Below are 22,946 nucleotides of genomic sequence, written 5' to 3'. Positions count from 1 at the left end.
ATCACAAGGGTTAGTAACCTCCACTCACTATCACAAGGGTTAGTAACTACACATTCATTTCATATCATCCTCCTCTCACTATCTGAAGGGTTATTAACTACACAGACTCATTTCATATCATCCTCCACTCACTATCACAAGGGTTAGTAACTACATCACTATCACAAGGGTTAGAAACATTTCATATCATCCTCCACTCACTATCACAAGGGTTAGTAACTACACAGACTCATTTCATATCATCCTCCTCTCACTATCACAAGGTTAGTAACTACACAGACTCATTTCATATCATCCTCCACTCACTATCACAAGGGTTAGTAACTACATCACTCACTCATTTCATATCATCCTCCACTCACTATCACAAGGGTTAGTAACTACACAGACTCATTTCATATCATCCTCCACTCACTATCACAAGGGTTAGAAACTACCAGACTCATTTCATACACACAAGACTCACGGACTCATTTCCATATCATCCTCCACTCACTATCCACCAAAGGGTTAGAAACTATCACAAGGGTCCTACTATCACAAGGGTTAGAACAGACTCATTTCATATCATCCTCCACTCACTATCACAAGGGTTAGTAACTACACAGACTCATTTCATATCATCCTCCACTCACTATCACTAAGGGTTAGTAACTACACAGCCATATCATATCATCCTCCACACTATCACAAGGGTCTACTCCATATCATCCTCCACTCACTATCACAAGGGTTAGTAACTACACATTCATTTCATATCATCCTCCACTCACTATCACAAGGGTTAGTAACTACACAGACTCATTTCATATCATCCTCCACTCACTATCACAAGGGTTAGTAACTACACAGACTCATTTCATATCATCCTCCACTCACTATCACAAGGGTTAGTAACTACATTTCATTTCATATCATCCTCCACTCACTATCACAAGGGTTAGTAACTACAGACTCATTTCATATCATCCTCCACTCACTATCACAAGGGTTAGTAACTACACAGACTCATTTCATATCATCCTCCACTCACTATCACAAGGGTTAGTAACTACACAGACTCAATTCATATCATCCTCCACTCACTATCACAAGGGTTAGAAACTACACAAAGACTCATATTCATACTATCACAAGGGTTAGTAACTACTTCATGCCATCTCACTATCACAAGGGTTATTAACTACAGACTCATTTCATATCATCCTCCACTCACTATCACAAGGATTATAAACTACAGACTCATTTCATATCATCCTCCACTCACTATCACAAGGGTTAGTAACTACAGACTCAATTCATATCATCCTCCACTCACTATCACAAGGGTTAGAAACTACACACACTAATTTCATATCATCCTCCACTCACTATCACAAGGGTTAGTAACTACACAGACTCATTTCATATCATCCTCCACTCACTATCACAAGGGTTAGTAACTACACAGACTCAGTTCATACCATCCTCCACTCACTATCACAAGGGTTAGTAACTACACAGACTCATTTCATATCATCCTCCACTCACTATCACAAGGGTTAGTAACTACACAGACTCAGTTCATACCATCCTCCACTCACTATCACAAGGGTTAGTAACTACACAGACTCATTTCATATCATCCTCCACTCACTATCACAAGGGTTAGAAACTACAGACTCAATTCATATCATCCTCCACTCACTATCACAAGGATTAGAAACTACAGACTCATTTCATATCATCCTCCACTCACTATCACAAGGGTTAGTAACTACACTACTCATCAACTACTCATTTCATAGAACCCTAAAACACTGCCAGTTTGTCTACTTCACTTCTTCAGTCTACACTCTGATCACTCCAGATAGCCCAGTGTTTAAAACAAATGCTGGCAATACTGGTGTCAAACCATGCAAGTCTCAGTAGCATGAAATAAAAGTAATCTTTCAATTGAAACAGTTCTACTGCAACTTTTCATGCACAGCGGGAAGTTGGAATGAACACAAACTTAATTAGAAAAAACCTGTGCTTACTAAGAGAAACCGATTTCTCCTCTTCTTCATCTTTAATGTTGACATTCAGCTCCAGTGTTTGACTGCAGTCTTCCAGCTTCACTGATGCCATCTCTGGATCCTGCAGAGCAAACTGGGCTCCACTGTCACAATCAGAACCCAGTGACTGTAGGTTTGGACTCAGTGTGGAAGGAGAGAGGCAGGCTGGGTTTGTCCTCACTGTTGATGTAAGTCGCTCTGGATAAGTAAATGTAAATGTAAATGTCTCAGACTTAAATCGGAGTCGGCCTGTAGTAATAAAGAAAAAGGACACAAAAGTTATTGTCTTGGCAGTTCTGTCACATTCATATTCTCTAAAAATATTTTTTAAAGTCAATTATGTAATTACAATAGATCAGGTAGCTAAGCATTGACAACAAACAAAACATTCTCATTAGACAAAGTACATACTTTAAATTACACAACACAACACAAGTGCACGTAACCATAACATGCCATTTATAAAAAAAGAGAACGTCTCCTTTAAGCAGTACTTCAGTGTTTTTACTTAGTTACTTTACACCACTACCAATTGTATTTCCCGTTCCACCATAGTAACAATTATAGATAAAGATTGAAACAACTGAATGTGTCTCAATATTAGTACACATGTAGAAACTGATGATCATTACATTCAGCTTCAAAACAGTTATGCGACCGTGAAATTGTCTCTCACTCATGCACCTGCACTGCTACCCTATTCAGAGACGCTAACTGCTTTAGTACACCTGCACTGCTACCCTATTCAGAGACGCTAACTGCTTTAGTACACCTGCACTGCTACCCCATTCAGAGACGCTAACTGCTTTAGTACACCTGCACTGCTACCCCATTCAGAGACGCTAACTGCTTTAGTACATCTGCACTGCTACCCCATTCAGAGACGCTAACTGCTTTAGTACACCTGCACTGCTACCCCATTCAGAGACGCTAACTGCTTTAGTACACCTGCACTGCTACCCCATTCAGAGACGCTAACTGCTTTAGTACACCTGCACTGCTACCCCATTCAGAGACACTAACTGCTTTAGTACACCTGCACTGCTACCCCATTCAGAGACACTAACTGCTTTAGTACACCTGCACTGCTACCCCATTCAGAGATGCTAACTGATTTAGTACACCTGCACTGCTACCCCATTCAGAGATGCTAACTGATTTAGTACACCTGCACTGCTACCCCATTCAGAGATGCTAACTGATTTAGTACACCTGCGCTGCTACCCCATCCTCTTCACTGCCAGATTCTACAGTGATGCTGTCTGAAAAGCTGCTAGGTAGAACGCCTTCCTTCAGAGCCATGGTCTGCGTTTCACCGAGCATCTCAGCCCGGAGGAAATAGAAAGAAGGAACAAGTTGTGGCCAACGATCAAGAAAGCACGAAGTGAGGGGAAGGCTGCTTACTTCGTCAGAGGGCGATGCTTCAGCAACGGTTCAGAAATCCATATTCCTCCCTAAATTCTCACCAGAAGGAACAGGTTGATGGTTTCAGCCATGATATTCTCATTTTCCTTATGTTGTTTACCTAACAAGCATCAGGTGACTATTTTTTTTAGGAATACTCAGGTACTTCAATTTATTAGTTTGTTCGTGTATCACCAGAATACCTATTTTGTTTACAAACTTACAAAGAAGATTGAAAGCTGAATTTATGTTTTATGTATACAGTAACTAAGATACTGTTTTAAAGAGCATACAGGTCTGCTCTGACTGTACTGGTTATTGTTCTATTTAATTATTAATACTTATTTCCCCCAAAATGTCTTAGGAACGTGTAAAGCATTTTTTATTAAATTATTTTATGATCAGTTTTCATATGCAATTAAAATAGTAGGTAACCTTTTATTTAAATTATTATTTTGCATTTTATTTTTTAGAATAGTTCCTGAATTACACTAAAGTGGGTTTTTCGTCTCTCTTACTACAAGAACCCTTGGTTTGGTCTTGAACATAACTTTCAGTTGAGTGGAATTTCAAAACCGGATAATGTCTAGCTCAAAGGTTATGGAATAAGCTATTTTCACTTTAAATTGACTTAAAATGGTGCAGATCTCGGTTCCTTATCGTTTACGTTCACTGCTCCTACATCTTTGACTCATCCTACTACAGTTTATACCATTGTTGTTTTGTCTTTGTCTATAGTTTCTCTTAATGTTAGGGGGTTACGAAACAATGTGAATAATAAGGCCTTATTTTTATTAGCTAAACAATTTCGAACCGATTTTTGCTTTTTTTGAAGAGTCTCACTCAATTTCGGCTGATGCCAACTTCTGGAGGTCACAGTGGGGTAACGATATTTGGCTTTCCCATGGATCTGAACGCTCCACTGGTGTCACTAAAATGAAAAATACCTTTGGTGGTAATATTCTACACTGTGACCCCTTTGGTCACTTTATTTGTCTTGTGATCAGTTACAATGTCATTACGCTCATTACTGGAAACTTCTCCGGATACAACACCAAACATGAGAATGATCAGTTACAATGACATTACGCTCATTACTGTAAACTTCTACGGGTATAACACCAAACATGAGAATGATGAGTTGCTTGAATCTATAGAGAAGCATATCCTTCATTGGTTATCTAAATTTCCCAATTCGTTATTATTGATAGGAGGGAACTTTAACATTACTATAGATAATTCAACTGATAGATGGCCCCCAGGTAGGCCAACCAATCAGAATTTGGGTTTAATACTTTTTATGGAAAAGTTTGATCTTACTGATATATGGAGAGAGAGGTTTCCGACCACAGATCATTCACTTGGAGTAACAAAACAGGTTCCAGACAGTCCAGAATAGATGTTTGGCTTATATCCAAATGTATTGATAGTGAGTGTGTTACTACAAATATTTGTACTCCTCCCCTCACAGACCATAGGGCCATTTACATTGATATCAAAATATTTACCCCTGATACTAACCTGGGTAGAGCATCCTACTGGAAGCTAAATAGCTCATTATTAAATAATGATATAGTCAAATTTGAGGTTTAAAGATCTGCTCTCACACTTTTGGGAAAGGGCTTGTGAAGAAAAATCTTATTGCAAGAACTGGGAGCTCTTTAAATTTGAGGTGTCCAAATGCCTTAGAAAATAAGGTAGTAATCTTGCTAAAACCAGAAGAGCTGAGAAGCAAAAGGTGATCATTAACTTCCTTTTCTCGGAGGTCCCCAGACGGACTCTCAGGGGAGGAGAAGATGGAACTAATTGAGTACAAAATAAACTGGATAATATATATATAAAATATATATATAAATATATATATATATAAAAAAATATATATATAAAATATATATATATATATATATATATATATATATATATATATATATATAGATATATATAGATACAAAATATATATAGATATAAAATATATATAGATATTAAATATATATAAAATACATATCATTAAATGCAGACAGATTGCGCACCGCCATTTTACCAGCACGTGGGACTTTTATATTTTTACACAAAGCCAATAACATCTCAAATACATTGAACGTGTATCATTCAAATGTAATTTAATAAAGAGTCAAAAAGAAAAATCGAGCAACGTGACGTTTATCACGTTTTTCACCCACTCGGTTTGACACATAAATAACACACACAACCTTTACCAAACGTGGTAATACCTTGACGGATGTGTTACCTAGCATGTTATGACGTGGTCTTTCTACATTAAAAAGTTGTTGCTATTACATACCTGTAATAATGGACCCAATAGTTATTGTCTTCACAGCACAGTTCTAGCGCTTCCTTTATCTGAAGAATGGAGCGCGCTTCCCCGGAACTACTTCTTCCTCTGCTTTGGAGTTTAACAGCGGTTGGAATCGAATATGTAGCATTACCGCCCCCAACTGGACTATAAAATAAACCCATTACACTTTATGATACAAAATGGCCAACCGCAATGAAGCATACAGTATATCACTCAAATCAAATCAAATTGTATTTGTCACATGCTCCGAATACAACCTTACCGTGAAAGGCATACTTATAGACCTTTAACCAACAATGCAGTTCAAGAAATAGAGTTGAGAAAATATTTTCTAAATAAACTAAAGTATTATTATTTTTTAAAGAAACACAATAAGATTACATAACATTTAATGACTACTGACTTTTGATATATATACACTACTGTTAAAAGTTTGGGGTCACTTAGAAATGTCCTTGTTTTTAAAAGAGAAGCGCATGTTTTGTCCATTAAAATAACAAAAAAATTATAGAAATACAGTGTAGACATTGTTAATGTTGGAAATGACTATTGTAGCTGGAAATGTCTGATTTTTAATGGAATATCTACATAGGCGAACAGAGGCCCATTATCAGCAACCATCACTCCTGTGTTCCAATGGAACATTGTGTTAGCTAATCCAAGTTTATCATTTTAAAGGCTAATTGATCATTTTTCAATTATGTTAGCACAGCTGAAAACTGTTGTTCTGATTAAAGAAGCAATAAAACTGGACTTCTTTAGACTAGTTGAGTATTTGGAGCATGAGCATTTGTGGATTCAATTACAGGCTCAAATGGTCAGAAACAAATGACTATCTTCTGAAACTCGTCAGTCTATTCTTGTTCTGAGAAATGAAGGCTATTCCATGCGAGAAATTGCCAAGAAACGGAAGATCTCGTACAACGCTGTGTACTACTCCGTCACAGAACAGCGCAAACTGGCTCTAACCAGAATAGAAAGAGGAGTGTGAGGCCCCAGTGCACAAATGAGCAAGAGGACAAGTACATTAGAGGGCCTCAACATCAACAGTGAGGAGGCGACTCCGGGATGCTGGCCATCTAAGCAGAGTTCCTCTGTCCAGTGTCTGTGTTCTTTTGCCCATCTTTCATTTTTATTGGCCAGTCTGAGATATGGCTTTTTCTTTGCAACTCTATCTAGAAGGCCAGCATCCCGGAGTCGCCTATCATATCGCCTATCATATATGCAATACAGTCATTGGCTTGCGGCCATACCAGCTGAAATAACTAGTGCTTGGATGGTACGCTGGGAATACCAGGTGCAGTAAGCTTTTTTGTCCAGCAGGGTGTACTCGTGTACTATTTAATCAGGGAGCAACCGTCTTTATGTATCACAGTTTCTCTCAATCGCCAACAAGCAAAACAGAGTCAGCAAGACACAACTTTTGCAAAACAGTAAATGCTTTTCAAAAATGTAGTTGTCTTTTTAAAACATAAAAACATTAATTAAAAAATATATTATACAGTCAAAATTGCAAATACATTAATCAAAAGAAAATGACTGCCTGTAAAAAGCTGGAAGAACAACTATCAAAAGGTGCAGAAATATGGGCAATTACTCTCCTTTTATGCATATTTTACCAAACAATTTCAAACACAAAAACATTAAATAATAAAATAAGCACATTGTGCATGATTCATTCATGGTGTAAGTAAGGACTTGGTGGACAGTATGTTCTTTAGGTTAGGTTCTACTTTATGTATTTCTCTTCCTGGTGCTGGTAAGGGCACAGATGACAGACAGGTAGGATTCCCGTTGAAATGGTTTAATAACGCTGAAGATGTACAGGCACAGAACAGCACCGGGTACGTAGTATGGATGGGCTGAGGAACTTAGTGGTCTGGCAACTTGCCTCAAAGTCTGTGTGTGTCTGCAAATAAAGAAATACACTAGTGAATAACTGAATACAATCTCCAATTCACATCTCTTATAAACAACATGCATGGCTAGAACATGACTATGGTGACGTAATGCTGTACAGGACCATACAGCTCAATACAACGTGACTGTGACTGCACTCATTTGAGATCAAAGGGGTGCCGCCGCACGTTTTCTACAAAGCACAGCACCATCATCTTCAGTACAGAGCTACGACAGCACAATGAACCTGAATACAATGTAATACCAATATATACCCATATGCACCATACCCGTATACAATTACAGGGCATATACTTCACTTCTCTCCAGCTGATCTTCTCTGAGCTGGAGATCACCCAGCATGCTCTGCACCACTTCACCGGTGGGCGGAGCTACAGCTCTGATAAGATTTACTAGCATTACTGATGTGATTAACTTCAAATACTTCCTAGCCTTTTGTACAGTCATTATTTTCAAAGAGATAGCGAAGAGCAAGGAGCTACAACAAAAACACGACGCCACTCACCAGATGATCATTTGTAAACAAAGTTTAAAAGTTAATCTTGAAAAGGGTGATGCTAACAAGTTAGCAACAACATCCACCTTGAAGTTGAAAACAGCTGCTGCAGCTGCCATTGTCACACTACTACCACAACACAAGCTAACTAAAGTTACTAGAGTTAATGTGGGAAAACTACTGCTTGCCCCACTGATTATTTTGTCCTGTCACTCTAAAATTCTGCTCTAATACATTTGAATAGCAGAGGCCGTCTGTTCAATTTCTGAAGGCCTAGCCAATCAAGTATGGTTAACACAGCATAACATCAGTGGGTGGATCAACAGTGATGGGTGTAACATCAGTGGGTGGATCAACAGTGATGGGTGTAACATCAGTGGGTGGATCAACAGTGATGGGTGTAACATCAGTTGGTGGATCAACAGTGATGGGTGTAACATCAGTGGGTGGATCAACAGTGATGGGTGTAACATCAGTGGGTGGATCAACAGTGATGAGTGTTACATCTGCACTCCATTATTGGTTAGACCAGCCATAGCCAGGTGCATGCTGGTCAGCTTAATGTTTACATAGCAGGTTAAGAGGAACTAACCGAGCAGGTTGGGATAATTAACGTAGCAGGTTAAGATAATTCACGTGGCCGGTTAAGATAATGAAGTTAAGGTTAGGAAAATGGTTAGGATAATTAACGTGGCAGGTTAGGATGATGAGGTTAAGGTTAGGAAAAGGGTCAGGGTTTTGCTTAGCTAAAATGCTACAGTCGTCAAACAATCAACTGGTTGTTCAACAATCATATCAGCCACACAAAACGGTCTTAAGTGGCAACAAATCTTCTCAATTCGCTAATTCGCTTTCCAAACACTCACTTCTGTTGATCCTCCCACTTCTGTCAACAGGCCCACTTTCAGACACACTCTATTTTTGCTGTTACCCATGACTCTAGCCAATGGCTGGCTGAGCTAGCTAGATTTTTCTACCCAGAGACCACCAAAGAATATCCTGATTGGATATGCTTTTCTCTTAATAACCCTTCTCTTTCCAAAAACAACTGAAGAGATGAAATCAGAAAATGATTACAATTATTGTAAAGTCGAAATATAAATTAAAACGATCGTAATTAAAATGACATTTTATTTTAAAAAATGTATATACATTTTTTATCAAGCCATTAGCCTTCTCTGAAGGCCCTCATGGTTCCCCACTGCTTGGATCTAGATGATATCATCCTGACAGAAAATCTAGACTAGGGCAAGTCAGACTATTTTAAACCATATCTGAAAAAAACGAATTTAGTTACTACAGTTTAAAAGTGAAATTTATTCTAGGATTAGGCTTAATCTATGTCCACAGAGCTGCAGGATAGAGTTTACTAGATGAATGAAGTGACGATCCATTCAGACCAGCCTTACTGATTGAACTTTCATAACTACATTAGTGCAGTCGGAAGTTCTTCATGGATGTGTAATGTCATTAGCAATAGACGGGGTCATTCTTTATGTAGGTTTAATTTATGAATAGCATATAGAACCTGGTTTTACCATGAATAACCGATTTCCCAATCTTCTCCTCCTCTTCTTCATCTTTAATGTTTACATTCAGCTCCAGTGTTTGACTGCAGTCTTCCAGCTTCACTGATGTCATCTCTGGATCCTGCAGTGCAAACTGGGCTCCACTGTCACAATCAGGACCCAGTGACTGTAGGACCCTAACCCTGACTGCAGGAATTTGCACCAGAGCTGTTACCAGATAATTTAATGTTAATTTCTTTACCACAAGCCTCCTCCAAGTTGTTTTAGAGAATTTGGCAGTATGCCCAAAGCGTCTCAATTGCAGACCACCTGTATGGTGTTGTGTGGGGAGCGGTTTGCTGATGTCAATGTTGTCAACAAAGCACTCCATGGTAGCATAGCGTTAGGGTATGGCGGATAACGAACACAATTGCATTTTATCATGGTAATTTGAATGCACAGAGATACCATGACAAGATCCCGAGGCCCATTGTCCTGCCAATCATCTCCCACAATGCTGAAGGACCTGTACACAATTCCTGGAAGCTGCAAATGTCCCAATTTTTCCATGCCTGCATACTCACGAGACATGTCACCCATTGAGCCTGTTTGGGGTGGTCTGGATCGACGTGTACCACAGCTTGTTCCAGTTCCCGCTAATATATAGGAACTTCGCACAGCAATTGAAGAGGAGTCCCAGCTAGCAATGAGGAATCGGCCCAGAAGCGGCCCTCTTCCAGGGACCGGTGTTGTGCCAAAAATCTGGCAGTGTGGAGATTTTCGGTACAATACAGTCATCGAATTACCAGCTGGAGTAACGCAGTAACCCAGTGTCTAAGACACTCTACTTCACTGTAGTAACCCAGTGTCTTAGACCGCTGCGCCAATCGGGACAGTCCATCCGAAAAGTTTTTAATGCTTATCAATTGCCTTGCACAAAGTATCAAAATACTAAAAATACAACTTAAAAAGAACTCTTAAATAATTTAATTTAAATTGTTTCTGTGATCAAAAAATACTATGATAAAATATGGACAAATAAAATAATAATGAAGTGTAAATTACATAAAGCAGCCCGTGTAATCATCTGGCAGATAGTAGCCCCAGTCGGTCTGAGACCCAAGTAATATATTTGGGCCCGGTAACTCGGTAATACTGCCTAAGGCGGCCCAGACTCGGCCGAGTCTGACTCTCAGCCGGAATCGGCACAGATCCACTGGGATGTGACAACATTCTACAGGCCACAATTAACGCTATGCAAAATAGATGTGTCCCGGAGGCAGCGACCCCTTCTCATGTGATGGGTTTAGGTTATCCCAAGGATCCCGGAATGCACGGACGATGTTAGTGGGGGAACAGGAAGTTCCGGATAGAAGCGCACCATTATTCAGTGTAAAGAAAGCGCCAGAACGGTGCAGTCAATCAGATATTTTTTGTCCTTTTCTATTTATTACTACAGGTATGTAATAACACGTTTAAACATTCTAATATCGAAAGAACATGTCGTACCATTTTTGGTAATACATCCGTTAAGGTATTATCACGTTGGGTAAAGGTGTGATGTGTTATTTTTATGTCAAGCCAAGTGAAGAACGTGATAATGTTAACAATTTTACAAGTTACATAGTTAGAGCCTTTGGTGTTTGTCTGAGTGGATGTACATCGTTTTCCTAATGTCATTCACAAATAATATATTTACTTGAGATGTCTGAATTCGTTTTACAATTTATTAGTTTTGTGTAAAATTCACGAGCTGGTAAAATGGCGGCGCCACTCGGTCTGCATCAACAGACTTCAGTCCAGGCAGAGTGGATGCAGCAGAGAGACCATTTCACGGTTGCACTACTATTTTAAAGCTTAATGTAATGAGTCCAAACCTACAGTCACTGGGTCCTGATTGTGACAGTGGAGCCCAGTTTTCACTGCAGGATCCAGAGATGACATCAGTGAAGCTGGAAGACTGCAGTCCAACACTGGAGCTGAATGTCAACATTAAAGATGAAGAAGAGGAGGAGAAGATTGGGGAATCTGTTAGTCATGGTAAGAGCAGGTTCTATCTAACTAAGTTTGTGCTATTCATTCCAACTTCACACTGTGTATGAAAAGTTGCAGTAGAACTGTTTCAATGAGAAGGTAGATGTTATTTCATGCTACTGACACTTGCATGGTTTGGCACCAGTATTGTCAGCATTTGTTTTATTCACTGGGCTGTCTGGAGTGTTCAGAGAGGAGACTAAAGAACTGAAGTAGACAAACTGCCAGTGTTTTAAAGTTCTATGAAATGAGTCTGTGTAGTTACTAACCCTTGTGATAGTGAGTGGAGGATGATATAGATCATAATTTATGATTTTTGAGATACTTAAAAAAAAGTTTTATTCCCCATTGTATTGCACAGCCTACTGATATGAATACATACACTGCCAGCCTACTGATATGAATACATACAGTACCAGCCTACCGATATGAATACATACACTACCAGCCTACTGATATGAATACATACACTACCAGCCTACTGATATGAATACATACACTACCAGCCTACTGATATGAATACATACACTACCCGCCTACTGATATGAATACATATGTTACCAGCCTACCGATATGAATACATACACTACCAGCCTACTGATATGAATACATACGTTACCAGCCTACTGATATGAATACATACACTACCAGCCTACTGATATGAATACATACACTACCAACCTACTGATATGAATACATACACTACCAGACTACTGATATGAATACATACACTACCAGACTACTGATATGAATACATACACTACCAGACTACTGATATGAATACATACACTACCAGACTACTGATATGAATACATACACTACCAGACTACTGATATGAATACATACACTACCAGCCTACTGATATGAATACATACACTACCAGCCTACTGATATGAATACATACACTACCAGACTGCTGATATGAATACATACACTACCAGACTGCTGATATGAATACATACACTACCAGACTACTGATATGAATACATACACTACCAGCCTACTGATATGAATACATACACTACCAGACTACTGATATGAATACATACACTACCAGCCTACTGATATGAATACATACACTACCCGCCTACTGATATGAATACATATGTTACCAGCCTACCGATATGAATACATACACTACCAGCCTACTGATATGAATACATACGTTACCAGCCTACTGATATGAATACATACACTACCAGACTACTGATGTGAATACATACACTACCAGACTACTGATATGAATACATACACTACCAGACTACTGATATGAATACATACACTACCAGCCTACTGATATGAATACATACACTACCAGACTACTGATATGAATACATACACTACCAGCCTACTGATGTGAATACATACAGTACATTCACAAAGGATTTAGACCCCATGACTTTTCCCACATTTTGTTATGTTACAGCCTTTTTCTAAAATAGATTAAATACATGTTTCTCATCAATCTACACTCAATATGCCATAATGACAAAGCAAAAAAAGGTTTAGAATTGTTTTCACATTTATAAAATATTTAAAACAGAAATAACTTATTTACATAAGTATTCAGACTCTTTGCTAGGAGACTCGACATTGAGCTCAGGTGCATCTAGTTTCCATTGATAATCCTTGAGATATTTCTACATCTTGATTGTTGTCAACCTGTGGTAAATTCAATTGATTGGACATGATTTGGAAAGGCACACACCTGTCTATATAATGTCACACGTTTGACAGTGCATGTCAGAGTAAAAACCAAACCATGAGGTTGAAGGAATTGTCCGTAAAGCTCCATGAAAGGAGAAATTCACAAGCTAGTAAAATGGTGGCGCCTATTCCTTCTGCATCAACAAACTTCAGTGTGGATGCAGCAGAGAGACAATTTTACAGTTGCACTGCTGTTTTGAAACCAAATGTAATGATTATCGGTTTTCTGCGTGTGTCATATTCAGACACATTCAGTTGTTTCTGTCTTCATCTATAAATGTTACTATGGTGTGAACAGGAAATACAATTGGTTTTTGAAGTAAAACCGTGAATACAACATTAAGGAAAATAGCACATAGTGCTGCCTAAAACAAACTAACCTTGTTCTAAATGGTTTTTGAGTCATTCATGCATTTTTCTACTATAGGTTAAGTATTGTCTCAAAGGTATTGTGGAGTTCCTGCACCTAAATATAAACAGTACCGGCACCCAAAATGTTTATCGGCAGCTATTTCAGTCCAAGTCAAGCACTGAATTAGATAATTGAACAAGAAAAATATGATATATTTTTAAGGAATGAAGAAAGTGCCAGAACATAAGACAATAATGTTTGTGTCCGTTTCTCTTCTACCACTTTCTGACTCAGGTATGAGGCCGGTAACATCAACAGTGAGGACAAACCCAGCCTGCCTCTCTCCTTCCACACGGAGTCCAAACCTACAGTCACTGGGTCCTGATTGTGACACTGGAGCCCAGATTGCACTGCAGGATCCAGAGATGACATCAGTGAAGCTGGAAGACTGCAGTCAAACACTGGAGCTGAATGTCAACATTAAAGATGAAGAAGAGGAGGAGAAGATTGGGAAATCTGTTAATCATGGTAAGAGCAGGTTCTATCTAACTAAGTTTGTTGTTTGTTCCAACTTCCCATTGTGCATGATAAGTTGCAGTAGAATGAGTGTGTAGTTACTAATAACCTGATGTTGAGTTGATGATATAGCTCATCATTTTCTTGACTTATGATATACTTTAATTGTTTTTTCCCCCCTTTTGTATTGCACAGCCTTCTTACATGAATACGTACAGGTAGCCTAGTGGTTAGAGAGTTGACCAGTCAATTAAAGGCTGCTAGTTCGAATCCCAGAGCTGACTAGATAAAAATTGGTCGTTCTGCCCCTGAGCAAAGCAGTTAACCCACTGTTCCCTCGGCGCCGTGGATGTCCATTATGGCAGCCCCCAGCACCTCTCTGATTCAAAGTGGTTGGGCTAAATGTGGAAGACACATTTCAGTTGAATGCATTCAGTTGTACAACTGACCAGGTATCCCCTCTCCCATTCAGAAAGTATTCAGACCTCTTGACTTTTTCCTCGTTTTGTTACGTTACAGCCTCATTCTAAGATTATATTTTTATATCAAATTTAACACTCATCAATCTACACACAATACCCCATAATGACAAAGCAAACAGGTTTTTAGAAATGTTTTCACATTTTATACTTAAAAAACCCAAACTGAAATACCTTATTTACATAAGTATTCAGACCCTTTGCTATGAGACACGACATTAAGCTCAGGTGCATCCTGTTTCCATTAGATATGTTTCTACAACTTGATTGCTGTCCACCTGTGGTAAATTCAATTGATTGGACATGATTTGGAAAAGCACACACCTGTCTATATAAGGTCCCACAGTTGACAGTGCATGTCAGAGTAAAAACCAAGCCATGAGGTCGAAGGAATTGTCCGTAGAGCTCCATGAAAGGAAAAATTCACAAGCTGGTAAAATGGCTGCGCCCAGTCAGTTTGCGTCAACAGACTTCAGTGCAGGCAATGAGGGTGCAGCAGAGAGACATTTTTACTGCTGTTTTGACGCTAAATGTTATGAGTATTGGTTTTCTACATGTGTAATAATATTCAGACACATTTGTCCGTATGAACTCCATGAAAGTATTATGTCGAGGCACCGATCTAGGGGAGGGAACCAAAACACTACTGCAGTATTTATTTGTCTTTTATTTAACTAGGCAAGTCGGTTAAGAACACATTTTTATTATTCACTGACTGCCTAACCCGGACGATGCTGGGTCAATTGTGCGCCACCCAATGGGACTCCCGATCACGGCCAGTTGAGATACAGCCTGGAATCGAACCCGTGTCTGTAGTGATGCCTCAAGCGCTGAGATGCAGTGCCTTCGACCGCTGCGCCACTCGGGAGCCCCTTGAAGTGTTGAAGGTCCCCAAGAACACAGTGGCCTCCATCATTCATTGTTTTAAATTTTTTTACACATATTTATTAGTTCCAATTAGGACAATCAACAATTACAGAATGAGTCATAATGATATTTATTCTACCAATAATAGATACAAGCAATGATGTCCATCTGTTGATGGATTATGTTGCATTTGTTACCATGGGTTCATAATTTGCTGAGCTCGAGCTAATTTCTGGTGTGATTTTTAATACCAAGATATGTGAAACCTTGTTCTGTATTCACAAATAGATGCTGTACAACTGGATTCAGTATCTTGTTTGTTGAGGAAAAGGATGGAAGATTTGGTTTTATTAACTTTAAACCTAAAAAACGGACAAGTTATTAATTAAATTGGAGAGTGAATAGTTATTTAGATCTGTTAGGAATAAGAGGATATCATCAGCATACAGGTCCACTCTTTGTTCAAAATCTGTTTTAATTCCACTAATTAACGGTTGGGCCCTTACTGCAATGGCAAAGGGGTCTATAGCTAAAAGAAAGAGTCCTGGACTGTCTGGACATCCTTGTCTCGTGCCCCGAAAAATCTTTAAATGTTGTGAAATCAAGTTGTTAGTGTCAATGTCTGTAGTGGGGTCGGTATATCATCTCTTAATCCGTTTTACAGAAGTAGTTCCCAAATCTCTTAAGAACTTGAAACAACACCACTCCACTCTATGGAATGCCTTTTCTGCATCAAGTGAGAGTATGGCAGTATCAGGGGACCCTTCACATGTGCACTATGTTTAGTACAATACTCACATTGTGAAAACCTTGATGGTTTTTCACATAGCCTTTTTGGTGTATTAGATATGGGAGCAGTCTATCCAATCTCCTGGCTAAGGCTTTAGCACTAATTCATGAGTCGGATTTCAGAAGAGAAATTGGTCAAAATGTGAAAGTTAGACCTTCCCGACAGTAGTCATGCCTTGTGATTTGGCTACACACAATCCACAGCTAGGATATTTAAAAATAAATAGCATTGTAGCCTATTTAGGTGTGGCCAATGTTGCACAAACCATAAACCTGGGACGGCCCAACATTAATACATTCTTCGAATATCAGGCACGTTTTCACTTTGTTTTTTATATATTTAATATATTTAAATATTTAATATTTAAAGGTAGGTTACCTGATCCTGTCAAACGGGTTCCTGGGACGAAAGACTACAAAACTGAGAGGTGCGGTTGGATCCGGCTCAAATGAAGTACCAACCTTTTCATATGATGGGGTAGGGCCATCCTAATGATCCCTGAATGCATGGACGGTTGCAACAAAGATTTATTTATAACTAAACCAAGATAGACCACAGCTGGTTGTTTCCAATGGGAACAGATGAGTCATAGTGGGCAGTGCCAAGCCCGAGCTCCTATTGGCGCATTCTAGCACAAATCCTGCATATTTCTGTTCGCGAACGACTCTGTGAAGAACTTGTGTGCAATAACTCAATTCGCCTCGGCGTTCCTTCTAAATAACGTGATTATTTAAAACTTTTGCAAAGCGTGAAGTCTGCAAAACTTAGTCCACTCTGTTCAAAACAGATTTTAGTTTTGGGAACAGAACTGTATTAAGATCAGATGTTTCATAGATCCATCTTCTCCCACTGCCGGCCAGTGGGCTTCCTCTCACTACCCCATTGTTTTATCTGAGGCTGCACTGTGGTCGTGGAGGAACAGGCTGTTCCACCATTCTTCAGTATAAAGAAAGCGCCAGATCAGTGCAGTCAAGAAGATAACCTTTTGTGTTGGTTTCTATTTATTACGACAGGTATGTAAAAGCGTGTTTAAACGTTCTAATATCAAAACATGTCATACCATGCTCGGTAACATCCGTTAAAGTATTATCACGTTGGGTAATGGTTTGTTATTTTTGTGTCAAACCAAGTGAATGTGAAACTGTTTTAAGTCAAACAAGGTTTGTCTGAATGGATGTACATAACTTCTTCAAAGTAATTTAATAAAAAATCTATTTGAGATTACTGAGTTTGGTTAGCAAGTTATTGGTTTTGTGTGAAATTCACAAGCTGGTAACATGGTGGCGCCCATTCTATCTGCGTCAACAGAATTCAGTGCTGGTGCAGAGACAATTTCACGGTCACACTACAGTTTTGAAGCTGAATGCAATGATTATCATGTGTAGTAGTATTCAGACACGTCCAGTTTCTATATTTAGCTGTAAATGATGGTGTGAACAGGAAATACGATTGGTTTATGATGTGAAGACAGTTATTCAGGAAAATAGTACATAGTGTTCACTATTGTAAAGTGGCTGTTCCACTGGATGTCAGAAGGTGAATTCACCAATTTGTAAGTCGCTCTGGATAAGAGCGTCTGCTAAATGACTTAAATGTAAATGTAAATGTAGTGCTGCTTAAAACAAACTGCAACCTTGTACTAAATGGTTTTTGTGTCATTTTTGCATTTGGGAAATCTAATATAGGTTAAGTTAATTTACGTTGTGTAGACTAATTTTAAAGTGTGTACTTTGTCCAATTTGAATGAATGAATGAATGTTTTGTTACCTACTTCCTCTTTTGAAATGAGATGGACAGGAGATTGGACATGATCTGATTACCGCCACCTCAAATGTCTAGTGTTTGAGCTCATGTTCCCCTTATACAATATTAGCTCAACAGTATTGTGGAGCTGCTGCACCTAAATATAAACAGTACAGGCACCTATTTCAGTCCAAGTCAAGCACTGAATGAAATAATTGAACAAAAATAAATATAATATATATTTTTGAGAGTAAAGAAAGTGCCTGAAGTGTCAAGAAAATAACTTTTTTTCTGTTACTCGTTGTTACTACAGGACGACTAGAATTAAGTCTGAAGCCGGTAACATCCACAGTGAGGACAAACCCAGCCTGCCTCTCTCCTTCCACACTGAGTCCAAACCTACAGTCACTGGGTCCTGATTGTGACAGTGGAGCCCAGTTTGCACTGCAGGATCCAGAGATGGCATCAGTGAAGCTCGAATGCGGTCAAACACTGGAGCTGAATGTCAACATTAAAGATGAAGAAGAGGAGGAGGAGATTGGGAAATCTCTTTCTCATGGTAAGAGCAGGTTATATCTAACAAAGTGTGTTGTTCATTCCAACTTCTCACTATGCAGGAAAAGTTGCAGTAGAACTGTTTCATGATGAACTGTTTCAATGAGAAGGTAATTTTATTTAATGGTACTCAGACTTGCATGGTTTGACATCAGTATTGCCATCATTTGTTTTATTCACTGGTCTGTCTGGAGTGTTCATAGAGTAGACTAAAGAAGTGAAGTAGACAAACTGCCAGTGTTTAAGTTCTATGAAATTAGTTTGTGTAGTTACTAACCATTGTGATAGTGAGTGGAGGACTCTTACCCACTTTTAGAATAGTTTTATTCGCCTGTATTGTACAGCCTACTGATATGAATACATATGTCACCAGGTACAGCCAGAAGAGGACTGGCCACCCCTCTGGGTCTGGTTCCTCTCTACCTTTCTCCTAAGGACCCTGCTTTCTAGGGATTTTTTCCTGTCCACTGTGCTTCTACATCAGCATTGCTTGCTCATTGGGGATTTTAGACTGGGTTTCTGTAATGCACTTTGAGATTTGCTGATGTAAAAAGTGCTTCATAATATACATTTGATTGACATGTATATCACACCAACTGACTGGTTCTTCTGATGTTCTTCTGATGTTCTTTACACAGGAGACCATGTTGAGACATTCTCTACATCCAGAGGGCAACAGCAGGAAGATCACAGAGCTAAGAGGTCTCACCACTGCCCACATTGTGAGGAGAATTTCCCAATTCTATCAAAGCTAAAAATACACCTAAAAATACACACAGGAGAGAATCCGTATTCCTGTACTGACTGTGGGAAGAGATTCACAACATCAAGGGCTCTGACAGTTCATCAGAGAGTGCACCCTGGAGAGAAGCCTTACTCCTGCTCTGACTGTGGAAAGATTTTCTCTTGTCCGGGCCACTTAAAAAGACATGAACATATACATACAGGAGTGAAGCCTTACTCTTGCTCTGACTGTGTAAAATGCTACACAACATCATCTGAGCTAAAACTTCATCAGAGAGTGCACACTGGAGAGAAGCTTTACTCCTGCTATGACTGTGGGAAGAGTTTCTCTCGACAGGGTTTTTTAAAAGCACATGAACTTATACATGCAGGAGTGAAGCCTTATTCCTGCTCTGACTGTGGGAAGATTTTCTCTCAACTGGGCCACTTAAAAAGACATGAACGTATACATACAGGGGTGAAGCCTTACTCCTGCTCTGACTGTGTAAAATGCTTCACAACATCAACTGAGCAAAAAGTCCACCACAGAACACACACAGGAGAGAAGCCTTACTCCTGCTCTGACTGTGTAAAATGCTTCACAACATCAACTGACCTAAAAGTCCATCAGAGAACACACACAGGCGAGAAGCCTTACTTCTGCTCTGACTGTGGAAAGAGTTTTTCTCAATCGTGCCACTTAAAAAGACACCAAGGTAAACATAAAGGAGAGAAGCTTTATACCACTGATCTGACTGTAGAAAATGTTTCAAAACAACAGCTGAGCAAAAAGGTCATCAGAGAACACACACCGGAGAGAAGCCTTACTTCTGCTCTTAATTTGGCAAGAGTAACTCAAGTAAAAGTCTAAAGGTATTCTGTTGTAAATATACCTTAGTTTCAAAAGTAAAAGTGAATCATTTCAAATTGCTTAAATGAACCTCTACGCGATGGGTGTCCACTAACCAGGACGGTTGTTGCTAACCTTTCAATGTGACTAGAATGACGATGTATACAACAGCCAACTTTCCAGAACATAGACATGACTTTATATCGTCAGAAAGCTTAAATTCTGTTAATCTACCTGCAGTGTCCAATTTAACAGTAGCTATTTCATTGAAAAAAATACAGTGCTATTTTTTGAGTAGAGTGCACAACAACTTTTATCATGGCAACTGGTTTAATACATTCACCTCTGAAGGTCAATAGTGTACTTGCATTCAGTAATCTTTCTCTGATTTGTCATCCTGAGGGTCCCAGAGATCAAATGTAGCATAGTTTAATTTGCTAAAATGTTCAAATGTAGGAACTGGGTTCCACATTTTGAACCCCTGTTGTCTCTGGCTCCACACCTACCCCACCTGGCCATCTAGATGTGTGGAAGTTAGTGAATAAGCTAATGATCCATCATGTCGCAGTTGCAAATGAGAACTTGTTCTTAACTAGCCTACCTGGTTAAATAAATGTGAAATAAAAAAAAATAAAAAAAATGTATGAAATTCCTGTCAGTGTGTAAACTTAAATGTTTTATTACCATAGCATTTTTATATGTTCTCTATAGTTTTGTACTTAAATGTATCAATTGAACAATTCAGGACATTTGGGGAAACTCCTGGCAGACTTGATACAGTGCAGTAATGTAATTCTTCACTGGATCAGTCAAACTTCTCACACACTGCTGCCATCTGGTGGCCAAAATCTAAATTACATCTAGACTCCTATCTGAAAGTATGGCATTTCACTTGCATTTCAAAGATGAAAAAGAAAATGACAGGTATTTTGTTTGTATTATCTTTTACCAGATCTAATATGTTATTCTCCTACATTAATTTCACATTTCCTCAAACTTCAAATGGTATCAAGAATATGCATTTGGGTATGTGTTGTAGCCTTAAGATGTTTTTAAGCAAACCAGACGGCACAATTGTGTGTTTTATTTGTTATACAGGTAACCCCACTACCCCCCCCCACCCCCAACCCCAGTCTGATGGTCACTCCCTGCAGAAGACAGGTAACCCCCCACCCCAGTCTGATGGATATCCAGGGGCACACTCTAACACCATTTACAAGCAAAGCATTTGTGTTTAGTGAGTCTGCCAGATCAGAGGCAGTGGGAAGGACCAGAGATGTTATCTTGATAAGTATGTGAATTGGACCATTTTCTGTCCTGCTTATCATAAACAATGTACTTTTGGGTGTCAGGGAAAATGTATGGAGTAAAAAGTATTATTTAGTGAAATAAAAGTAAAAGTTGTCGAATATAAATAGTAAGGTACAGATACCCCCCAAAAACTATTTAAGTAGTTCTTTAAATAATTTTTACTAAAGTACCTTACACCACTGCATGCATCCCTGCCGTGTGTCAGCATTGCAGGGTGGTGGTGTGTTGGTTGGGGTGTGTTTTTTCAGGGCACACATTGGTAAAAGTTGAGTAATGTTTGAATGCCACAGAATATCTAAACATCATTGTAAATCAGGTGCCTCCCTTCATGGCAGCAGTGTATCCATCTGCAAATGGATTCTTTCAGCAGGATAATGTCTTATGGCACAAGGTTTGTCCAGGAATGGTTCCAATAACATTATTTCTTTGTCCATCTGTGGGAGGAGATGGAACGAGCTATTCGGAGTAGATCCATTCGCAGCCAACTTGACACAATTGTGGGAAGCATTGGAGTCAACATGGACCAGCATCCCTTTGGAACGCACACAACACCTTGGACAGTCTATGCCCCGACGATTTGAGGCTGTTCTGAGGGCAAAGGGGGTGCAACTCAATATTAGGAAGGTGTTTCAAATATGTTGTACTAGGGATGCACCGATATGGCATTTTTGGCCAATACGATATCCAATATTTTCCTTGCCGAAAGAACGATACCGATATTTACAATGTTAGCGGCCTTTTAAGCATTTTAGCACAGTTAAATAGTTAACACACACACACGGATGCAGCGGTCTGCAAGAGGCGTCACTACAGTCCATGGTTTGAATCCTGGCTGTATCAAATCCGGATGTGATTTAGAGTCCCATAGGGTCGGGCACAATTGGCCCAGTGTCGTCCGGGGTAGGCCGTCCTTGTAAATAAGCATTTTGTTCTTAACGGATTTGCCTAGTTAAGTAAAGGTTACACACACCACAAACCACACCGACCAAAATATTGTGTTGGCATTTACGTATGTCCCCATTACCAGTAAAACATAATCAAAACCTATTTATTTCACTTGCTGTGCTGTTTCTTTGTTCAGTCGTTTCATTTCCAGGATTTCATCATACATGTCAAGCAGTGAAGTTTCAGCTCTGTCTGTCCGTAGCCTCTCTTCCTCATGTGCTCTTTCACTGTGTCCGTTTCCATCTTGTCCAGCTGTTTATGTAACATGTAACATGAACCCTGTTACTTGTCTGCATCGAAGTAGCGGTCCTTCTACCGAGCATCGAGCATGATGGCGACACAGTAAAGAGACTCAGAGAGAATGCCATCGAATCGCTTGTTCACAGCATCAAG

General features: G+C 39.2%; 1 protein-coding gene across 7 annotated transcripts; it reads left to right on the top strand.

Moving 5' to 3' along the window:
- The first annotated feature begins 11,043 nt into the window (after positions 1–11,043).
- Positions 11,044–20,950, top strand: LOC135536807 (zinc finger protein 664-like). 7 transcript variants are annotated; one of them, XM_064963037.1, is made up of 6 exons: positions 11,044–11,140; positions 11,588–11,721; positions 14,069–14,302; positions 18,483–18,728; positions 19,098–19,130; positions 19,363–20,950. In XM_064963037.1, exons 2-6 carry the CDS (start codon positions 11,619–11,621, stop codon positions 20,316–20,318), a joined length of 1,572 nt encoding a protein of 523 aa, XP_064819109.1. In that variant the 5' UTR covers positions 11,044–11,140; positions 11,588–11,618; the 3' UTR covers positions 20,319–20,950. The 7 variants fall into 7 exon arrangements, with proteins under 7 accessions (XP_064819109.1, XP_064819108.1, XP_064819112.1 ...); XM_064963036.1 differs by having other exon boundaries at positions 11,565–11,721; XM_064963033.1 differs by having other exon boundaries at positions 11,045–11,721.
- Positions 20,951–22,946: the final 1,996 nt, after the last annotated feature.

The sequence above is a fragment of the Oncorhynchus masou genome, unplaced genomic scaffold (genome assembly GCF_036934945.1).
Source record: "Oncorhynchus masou masou isolate Uvic2021 unplaced genomic scaffold, UVic_Omas_1.1 unplaced_scaffold_666, whole genome shotgun sequence".
In the NCBI taxonomy this organism is placed as follows: domain Eukaryota; kingdom Metazoa; phylum Chordata; class Actinopteri; order Salmoniformes; family Salmonidae; genus Oncorhynchus; species Oncorhynchus masou.
The sequence above is the reverse complement of the archived record's forward strand: the minus strand, read 5'-3'. Positions and strand labels throughout refer to the sequence as shown.

Coding starts and splice junctions, on each gene's coding strand:
- LOC135536807 (XM_064963033.1), top strand. CDS start 11,547: ATGAGTCCAAACCTACAGTCACTGGGTCCTGATTGTGACAGTGGAGCC. Junction 14,303..18,482: donor TGGGAAATCTGTTAATCATG/GTAAGAGCAGGT, acceptor TTGTTACTACAG/GACGACTAGAATTAAGTCTG. Junction 19,131..19,362: donor AGGACTGGCCACCCCTCTGG/GTCTGGTTCCTC, acceptor TTCTTTACACAG/GAGACCATGTTGAGACATTC.